Source organism: Osmerus mordax, chromosome 11 (genome assembly GCF_038355195.1).
Source record: "Osmerus mordax isolate fOsmMor3 chromosome 11, fOsmMor3.pri, whole genome shotgun sequence".
Lineage (NCBI taxonomy): Eukaryota > Metazoa > Chordata > Actinopteri > Osmeriformes > Osmeridae > Osmerus > Osmerus mordax.
In genome coordinates, this window is record NC_090060.1 from 4877415 (window position 1) to 4887689 (window position 10275).

General features: G+C 41.3%; 1 protein-coding gene across 1 annotated transcript; it reads right to left on the bottom strand.

The window, feature by feature from the left end:
- Nucleotides 1-8091: 8091 nt before the first annotated feature.
- On the bottom strand, nt 8092-9482 carry kcne4 (potassium voltage-gated channel, Isk-related family, member 4). Its single transcript, XM_067246788.1, has 2 exons — nt 9420-9482; nt 8092-9285 (listed from the first exon to the last, which is right to left on the bottom strand). The coding sequence occupies exon 2, from the start codon at nt 9249-9251 to the stop codon at nt 8733-8735; it is 519 nt and encodes a 172-aa protein (XP_067102889.1). The 5' UTR covers nt 9252-9285; nt 9420-9482; the 3' UTR covers nt 8092-8732.
- Nucleotides 9483-10275: the final 793 nt, after the last annotated feature.

Consider the following 10275-nt stretch of genomic DNA (forward strand, 5'->3'; position numbering starts at 1 on the left):
CACCCCTAAGGATTCCTCAATATTTGGACTACATAGACAACGTCGGTGTCAACATGTTCGTCTTGGTCACGATTTCATTGCTTGTATTGGGATTTACGTTCCTTTGCACGGTTTAGGAGCTTACAACGTTTTTGTGGCAAAAAGTGCCTTGAATGTTAGCTAGCTTGCTACTTCAGTGCTAGCCTAATGTCACAACGTCAGCACATGTTAGCAACAACGCATAGTAAGACAGACAGAGATATCAGCGTCGCAAGACCTCAGCATTAGTACCATAGCTAAAAGTCCAGGAAAGTTGAGGCTACTTTTCGCTATTTTTCGCTAGGTACCCACGAACATGTCCTAATCTGCCAGACAAGTGGGCTCCCCTTCCTTCTTTTGGTGAGCAGTCTCACGAGCCCTTCTTACCCGGCGTCATGGAGCCGAGCAGCAGAATTTTGCGTTGTTAGCTACTGTATCCCTGCCTGTGTTGCTCAGCAAGTATCGTGCCGTGGCGTAGGAGGACTGATCGACAGTGTCGATTAGATTTAAGTTTTTAAGTCGATTAGTTTTAAGTTTATCATACCACAGAAGAATGTGTTGTTAACTAACCATCCAAATTCGAATGAAAAAAAAATACTGACAAGTATGTTAAATTAGGCTTTGAAATCGTGAGAAAATCAGCTGTCTTCTCTGCTTGATACTGGGGAGGGCGTGTCGCCTGAAGGCGCTGAAGCCCCGCCCCCTCTAGTTGATTGAATTTAGCAACAACAGCAATAACTATATAAATCAATTGCAGATATCAGAACAGACCTACCTGCAGTCTCTGAGTGTTATATGTTAATTACTTAGTCTTTGCATTGTACCAGCTGAGTAACAGAATGCAGGTTATATAAACCGTCTGTGATCTGACGCAGATAGGTTGCTGTGACTTAGATAGTTTAGGGTTTGCCCCGCCTATACAAAACCTGAGCTGAAAACGGGTGAGAAACTGTTCAACGGTCTAACTCCACATTTCAGTGCGACAAAGTTTTCGCGCTTTGCACATGCTTTCAGCAACTCATTTCACACGTATATAATGTACTGAGAAGCAAATCATGGAATTTGCCTTACAGCACCGTTAGGCAATTTAAGAGTTGCATGTACAGTACGTAATGTCACATTAAATAATGTATTTGAACTCAAGCTTGTGTGATGCTTCGCTGTATCGTTGTACGGTTTTGTTGCACATTGTTCTCAGGTTTTTTTCCCTCTATGATAATCAAGCATGTACTGTACCGGCTATAACTTGTGTTTTTAAAGAAACTTATGTCAATATGTGAAAGTTTTGTTTTTGTAAATCAGTTTAAAACATTCAAAAGATTCAAGAATACCTCACAGTTTTACACATTACTCTGAAGAGCCATTCTCTGGTGCCTGCGTACTCTATTTCCTTTTTGGAAAGTTGCCAAAAATCTCATCTCAACTCTCCATGTCAGACTATTAAGCTACAGGTGCCATCATACATTTGTATTTCATTTGCATTTTTATGTAAAATGTTCAGTTGTTCAATAAATACTTTTTAAACTGGGTTTGGACCTGTTGGTTTAAACACTTGCATAACCAATAAAAATATTTATTTTTCTACAGCTTGCAGTGTCGGTGAAACCAATGTCTTATATTATACTGTTGGGTGTTGTCACTTTATGAACAGTTTCTTCATTATATAAAATGTGGTGTTTATCTGGGACAGAATAGTTTGATGTAAAAGAGCACAAGCTGTTTGACACAGTCATCCCCCTGACCAGCTCAGGCAACATCAACCAATTAGGTGACGTGCCTGTTGGTCAACTACCAACACAGACCTTTAGTCAGAGCATGGGCCAAGCTACTGTAAATGTACATTTACACTACAATGTTAATTTGCAATAGCAATAGAAATTGGCATTGAAACAACAAGTATTGGCACTGAAAAATGTTCAACTGAAGAAAAGAAATATCCCATTCCTATGATTTTTTTTTTGTTGATATTTGTTTGCATCGTGACTGATTTTCGAATGAAAACCTTTATTGCCCCGAGGGGAATTTATTCTGCACCAACAGCTTAAAAACAGAGATACATTCAACACTGTAGACAGGACAGTACAGTGGACATAACACAATTATTAAAAAATACTACTGAAGGCATCGGCATAATAATAATACTTTAATAATGGATATCTACTCAAAATTATTCAATTACGAGCTCTTGCTATCAATGTCTTTAAGGAAGTTTGCAAGTCTGTCACCTTGTTACATATCTTTCTTTTATTTGTTTACATTCTTATGTTTGCAAAATGTGAAAACGGAATATTTGTTATCTGAATTCTAAATAATAAAAATCAAAATAATAAAAAGAGAATGTCTAATATGGGGAGAACTGCCCATTTCGGGAAACTTCCGGGTTCTGAACTGGTTGCAGTTCCACCCTAGTTCCATATGAGGGCACTAACGAGTGAGTGCAGAATGAATGGAGGTCTATGGAGCTATACCCCTCAAAATCCACTTTTCTCAGGAAAAAATTTTTTGTCTAGTAATTTAGTAATTTTAGTACCTACAACCGACTTGCCTCGGGGAGAATTTCCCTGTACTTACTGTAACAGTGCGTGTTCACTGCAGCGACGCGATGCGAACGACAACATGTTTTCCATTCATTTTCAATGGAGCCAGGCGAATCGCTTGCGTGGTGCATTGTGGGTAGCGACGCGACCGAGTTGAGATTTTCTCAACTTTATGCAAATGAGGAGCGATTTTAGCTAGCGATGGCCAATCGGAGTGTTTTCTTGTTTCTCGTAACGTAGCAACCATGGTGAACATTTCTAGCTCTCTAGGTTTCAGGATGGAGGAGAAACTAATCGTTTGTGTGGCTGCTTACCCAGTCCTGTACGATACATAGCTGTATTCGTACAGAGATGTTAATAAAAAACGATGCATGGCGCAAGGTTGCCGAAGTTGTTGGTGCTTGTACTTTCAAATTCAGTCTAGTCACATTACGTAACTTCTTTCTGTGGTAACTACAGTAGCTAGCTAGCCCGGCTTGAACTCCCTATCGTATCGACAGATTAGCAGACTTTGAGTAATATAATAAAACGTTTTTTACACATGTCAACGTTTATGTCTATTAAACAGTTTTGTATTTTGTAAACAAGTTGTATTTTGATTGATGTTGCGAGTACGTAAACCCAAGTCTGCACACTTGGCCATGACAACTACAACAGTGACTTTAGACAACTACATTCTACATTAATCTGTTTGAAACGCCCCCGAGCGTGGTGAACTGTGGGAAGGCGAGCAATGGCAAGCGATTCGCGTCGCCGCAGTGGACACGCACTGTAAGTCGCTCTGGATAAGACGAGCGTCTGATAAATGACTAGATGTAAATTTGAATTCTGAATTCAAAAGGGGAGGCACATTTTTTTTTTAAGCCTTTCTGTTCTAAAACAACTTTTAAAATGTCAATGACGTCATACACATCGTACAACCAGAGATACTGCTTTACGGAAAGCTCTGGTCACTTCCTTTTTTCTCTCGAGGCATCGACAACACAGTTGACAGGTTAGGCTTTCCCTGTCAATTCACATGCTAGAAAGAGTTTTGGCTTGCTAATGTTGGTAATACGCTGACATTCTGATTCTGCTTCGGATGCCATCAAGCGGGATCTCTGGTCGTAGTCAGTCCTTCACTAACCAATTAGCATTCATTAGCAGAATGCTAGCGTGTTATGGGCAACAACGACTCATCCTGTAAGAAATCGAAAGGACATACTCGTTCATTCAACTTTCGACCAAGCCTGGGTGCCAGCCAAACATAGCCTGCCCACAAAAAATTTTGGTCGGGACGTTGGGTCTGGGGTCGCTCGGTTGCCATAACCAATCGCTAGCGTTCGCTTTAGCCAACTCCTTCACCACGGAGCTAGCTGCCGTAGCTGGAAAATCAAACTTTTCCCGAACCCCGTGGGGAGGAGGGCCACAACATCATGACCACCAACAAAACTCAGCAAGGATTGTTCTTGCTCCGGCTTTAACTTATGGATATTCGGCTGCGTTGCCACAACCGCAGAATAGCTTCGCTCGCATCTTTCTCCGCCTCCATTACTGAACTACAACTCAAACTAATGCACGACATCAACGTCATTGTTCTCAGCCACTCCCTCTGTTCCCTGATTGGACCTACAAAAAATGTGTTTCTGAAAACCGACTGATGCATTGAAATACCAGACCAAGTACAGAAGCAAAATCCAAATTGAGCTGAAGTACGTAGGAGGGCAGAGCCAGGCTTTTAACCCTTGTGTTATCTTCGGGTCATTCTGACCCATCAGTCGTTGTGACCCACCGTCGAATTCCGACAACTTTACCGCATACAAAAACAAAGTGAAGCATTTTCGTTTAACCGTTGGGCTGTCAGACCCCCCAGATCGTGAATGTTAAAATACAATTTTTGTTTGTGTTTTATTATTGCTTAATATTGCATAAACACAAAGATGGTTCGTTAAGAACCTTTGGGTCATGTGAAGGCAGCACAAGGGTTTAAAGGGAGTGGACAGACTCTAAAAATGCGGGCTCTGATGGTAGCGCAGTAGGCCGTGATTAAGTAAATGGGTTCTTAACAGGCTCGCATAGTGGACCACTTACCAAAAACTTACGGAAGAACTTCATTGACTAAGGATATTTAAAGCCACATGTGTTGATTGACGATTTCAGTTATACCACTTGGAGAGCGATCTAACTAGACAACATTCCCAATCAGGGTGAACAATCCAATTATTTAAACTACAAACCATAGCATTACACATATCAAAACAAAACGAACATAACAATAGAACTCCAAACAATGCTTATCTAACTAAGCTAATGTCCTTAACTTCATAGATTTTCAGCTTGCCGCGGGGCATTCTGGGTATCAAGAGCATTGGCGATATTACAGCATTGTGTAACACACTTCCGTTGTGGATAGTATGTCCAGAAATAAAGCCAAGTCACTCATTTTGTGGCAAAATCCAGTGTTTTGTCTACAAAATTTTATATATAGAATAAATTTAGCTAGCTTGCTAATCCTGAGAATAGCCTACTGTAGCAGACCGTTTTATGTTCAACGGACAAGAGTGTTTTTTCCCCTCGGGCGTTGCCGTAGGCATGATGCTGACGTAATATTACGTGAAGTCAGTGAGGGCTGTTCGAATGGCGATGTCAAGAAGAGCATTGGGAAAATACAAGTTGTGAAAAGAGACCGCGCCCGTTCAAGTGTTGAGCATTAAAGTAGCTGCACAGTCTGGAGAGATCTTGGGACGAAGCCACTGTTGCTAATGCAGAATTCGGTGAAATAAAATCGGTAGAATACACGTAGTGAGTGGCACATAACGTGAAGTAACATGGCATTTGATTTTGTTTGAGTTTTAACTTGTCCAATGGGGCAAATAGCCTACATTTCTCTTCCAGTTGCCCTACAAAAAAATCCACTTGTCCCGGACAAGCGGACAAGCCTTACGTCGAGCCCTGAATTGTACAAACATTTCATTTATAGTTAATGTTTGTTAGCAATTACATCAAATTAATTTATATAATCAAAGTTCAATTAGCGGGTTCAATTATCTCCAGCTTCTTAGAATTTGTATAAGATCTTCTAGAAGATGATGGCGCAGCTACAGATCGTCGCTAGGCATTTTTAATATTTAAACTTTACTTTTAACAGGAGGGAATGTGAAGTTTGATATCAGCTGTGCCAGGGACATCAATAGTTAATGCGAGCGCTCACATTTCTTTTGCATTAATTTGAGCGCAAATAGCCTACTGTTTTTGAGCTTCATGTAATAGCCTATTGTTTTTGTTTTAGTCTAAATAAGAGGATCGGTAGGCCTATCATTTAGAAACTACCTCAATTCTGACTTGTGAGCAGAGTCCGGCACCTGGACTTCTGTGTGCGTCCTGCAGTGGCTATTTGGCAAGCTCAGAAGAGTGTCCTGACATGGAATTCTGCGGGCATCTGCATATGTGCTTTGATTTTACAAGCGTTGATTGGGGTACTGCGTTTATTTTTTCCGGGATTATCAATCTAAATGAATGCACTAATAAAGTAAATTGTTAAAACTCAAACTAGATTTTACTGGGGCACAGCAGATTTATACTGGGGCACGTGCCCCAGTAAAAAGGGTCTAACGACGCCCCTGAGTAATACTGCGAGTGAAAATGTTGTTAGAATCAACTTAAATGCTTTTTACACAAGATTGACCAATTTCTTCCTTTTCATGCAACTGTTTCAACTATGTGAGGCTGCCATATAGACTCACCATCCCCTCTTGCAGGGTATGAGAAGAAGCTCATGGAAATGAGGAGAGAACATGTCATTATACACTCTTATTATTTTAGAAGTGTAAATGAGCAGCAACAAATGTAAACTTTGTAATATATGTAATCTTCATAAATAATAAGTAGGCCTATGCATACTTATTTAAATCACCCAAATATGGGTCTATATATAGACTTGTACAATTTAAGTTGAAAAAACGCACCCATCTGCAACCGACGCAAGAACACCCCCTCTATAGTTTGATCTGTGACCTGTCTTGATTTGGGCGGACCTCAAAGCAGCAACTGCTACAAATTACCCGCTGCTTTCCACAAGGTCGCCATAGAAACGCTCATTAGGCAAAGGGTAGAACAGGATCTGCACTGTTTGTTGATGAAACGCGAGGATGTCCCTGCTTTAAAACCCAAATTTGATTTATTCACAAACCTCTGAACCATTTATGGAAAATTCCAGTAAACTGACTTGAATGTCTTTAGTGGTAAGATTAACTATATAATAGTCTTTGGGTACAGTCTTTGGGTATCTTCCTTGACATCTATTTGCTGGAAAGAATTCAAGGTCAGTCTGACAGTAGAGACAAAGGGGGAAGATAGAAAAAGGCAGACAGTTAGGGAGAGATACATAGAGAGTAAGAGGGAGGGTTACTGTGAGAAAAGCAGACTGGGAAAATGACAGAGAGAAGGAAATCAAGCATCCAGAGTAATCCAGAGTCCTGGGTCAGAGTAACTCATTTCCAACCTCATTAATTGTTCATATATTAGGCGGGCCATACCGTAGGACATAACCTCAGATACCACTGGAGGGTCCTAATGACAAACATCCTGTCTGCTAATGCTGCACTGCTGCATGCATTGTCTCTGCTTCTCAGTCGCTGGCTCGTTCCCCCCCGATCCTCTCTGTCACTTCTGCTTCCGTGCTTCTCTGTCCTTAGTCTCCTCTCTTGGTTCTCCTTAACACACAAGCGAGCACGCACACACTCGCTTTATCCTAAGCACAAGTTTCACATGAATGATTTATTCAGTGACACGTAGAGCACAGGAAATTCAATTCATCTTCCATGCTTAAAAAAACCTGTATGTTAAGCTTTCCAGAAAGAGAGAGAGAGAGGGACAGAGATGAAGAGGAAATGAGGAAGGAAAGATTGAGAGGACAAATGTTAATCTACCTCTTTGTATTTGGTACAAATGTACTGTATTGTATTAGAGTACAAGGCTGCAAGGTGTGGCTTATGTTCTGTTTGTCAAAAGGATCGTCTTAATCATTTAGAGGCTCATCAAGAAGACCCTGTACAATGATCTCGACCCAGAGATTTTTCCAGCAGAGATAGCAGAGAAAAACAAGGATCGAATCTCTCTACAGGGGAAATGTGTTCTTGTCTAGACTATGTAAGAATAGCCAAAAGGAAAGTTTAGACTGATAAAACAGTATGCTGTGCGAGGATCAATGAATGTCTGACTTCATTTATATGAAATTGATTTTGCAACACATTTCATATTCCCATTTATAGGTTACAGCAGACAGTGAAAAAAGGATGGCTGTTCATTCAGGCTATTGTTTGACTTGCACTGTGGTGGGGCATACTGTCAACAAGGTGAGCTGTGATGCTCCTGGTCAACGACTGTGCTGATGAAAGTGTGTCTGGCTCAAAAGGGATGAGCTATGTTAAAGCTACATGATAAAGCTCACTGGAGGTTCCAATAACCATTTCTGTCTATTCCATACAGACATGCTATTGTACTCATGGCTAGAGTACTTCAGCTGAATCTTGTGTTGTTACATTCATGCTCAGTGGTATTTGGGTAAAGATAGTTTTAATTGTGGATGGCAGTAGTGAAGATGCAACTGTAAGATTGGACACACTACATAATTGATCAGCCACTGCATCTACTACTGTAATTAGAAGAATATCAAAAGTATATAAGTACAACATTTAGCCATTCATTATATAAGGATATGACTATAAACCAATGACAGACAGCAATGAAGTTTCAACAGGCCATGTAACTAGCCTCCAGCTAAATTCTGCTTTCTGGCATCATTCCCGGTGCCTATGCAGATGCAGGACTGCCCCCTTCTGGTAAATTCAGATAATGCAAATCCCGATAATCTCTCAGTCATTGTCAAACTTTTTTAACATTTATTATTCTAGAGTAAAATAGTTTTACCAATATTTACAGTACATATTTTGCATCAAGTAAACCTACAGTTATTGTATATCAACACTGGGCAGTGTATTTTCTAAGTTACAAATTGGCATTATCGATAGGCAAAACTGCCAGTTTCTTTCAAGTGGGTTCCAGGTATATTTCAATGCTCAGGACTGTTTGACACGAGCAGTCAAGTTCTTCTCCAGCTAAATTGGCCAGTCAGTTACCACGCTCCGGATATATGAGGCGGTGCCATAAAGTCTCCATTTGTTGTTATCAGCTTTACAATTATTTCAGTCCTGCTGAGTCGTCGCTGTTGTCCGAACTTCCTTTCAAAACTTCATCGGGACTCTCAACAGTTCCACTATCAGACTCCTCTTCTATGGCAAAGTGCACGTCGGCGGACGAGCATAGTGAACTGACACTGCTTTGCTCCACGGAACACAAAGCACAAGCCAGCGGGGACAAGACCCTGCCCTCGTAAACTCCTGGGGAGCAAGGGAGCGATGCCTGTCCTGAGCATAGCCCCGAGATGGCAGGCCAGGTGATGCTATGCTTTTTCTTTAACGCTCCCCATTCCCGTTTTTCCTCCTCGTGCAACAGGCGCCTGAATATATTCGACCTCCTCTTCTCTCGCCTTTTTGAACGAACATAGCCCAGCATTATGCCAAAAAGGAATACACCATAAAAAGACATGACTATCAAAATGTATAGGTAAGCCTTGCCATCACTTTCGCCGCTTTGGGATACCACATTTGCTGTCTGCAGAATGTCAGGTGCAGTGGAGTTGTCGGACCTCTCCATCATTAGTGCAGGCTATGAAGAGGACCGTTGGAATTTCCTATAGGGGAAAATATACAGTGTCGTTAGGCTATGATTTTGACGACTGTGAGGTTTAGTCCATTTAGTTAACGCGTCCTTTGTCTTTTACGCAACTGCATTGCTGTGTTAGTAAAGCTAGGACCAGCCACCTACCTTAGAAAAGATACCATGTGGGCCTTTTGGATCCCTGTGCTCGCTAATGCGCCTCTGATGTTTAGGGGGATTGTGAAGTGCAGGGACTTATATAGCGACCTCAGGATGTCATAAATCACGTGAGGAGTCTCCGTGGTCAAGAGCTGGTGTGGTCGGAAGAGTTTTGGCTCTGTCTTACTGACTGAGCAGGAAACACAGCACCAGACATAAACGTAGCAACCATGCTTATCCGACTTATGGACGGTATCTTAACCTACAATAGGGTGACCAGATATGAGTTTGTGAAAAAGAGGACATTTGGGGGGGTTCCAAACTCCCGGACAATTTTGGAATCCCTGCCGGAAGCATTTTTTAGCTCTCGAAAAGAGGACATGTCCGGGTAAAAGAGGACGTCTGGTCACCCTAATTTACAACATCCCGTCTCAAACAAAAAGGATGGTTAATCCTAAAACCATGGTACCCAAATCTGGATCCACTTCTGCAGTTAATGAAAATGCACAGTGCATGTGGCCCTAGATTTGAACTAACTTATTATTTAGCGTGTATAAATTAGTGTGTGGGGGCTACAATTCAGTTTAGTTAGGCTCATAGGCCTACTTAATTGAGTTAGTTGACAAAATCAGTAATACTCTGTGCGGAACGGAAACAGGATAATATCGTCATTAGAAATATGAGCGTCGGTGATGGCAGACCTTGTTAAATTTTAGGTGTGGTCGAGACTGTGCTTATTAAATAAACCCAGTTGAAACAGTTCGTCCTCTTGCAGACCGTAAACTCCATCACCAGTCTGCCGAAATTCGGTTGATAATCTAATCATTGTTATTACTGTGGATAGGCCTACTTCCCTGACTAAAAT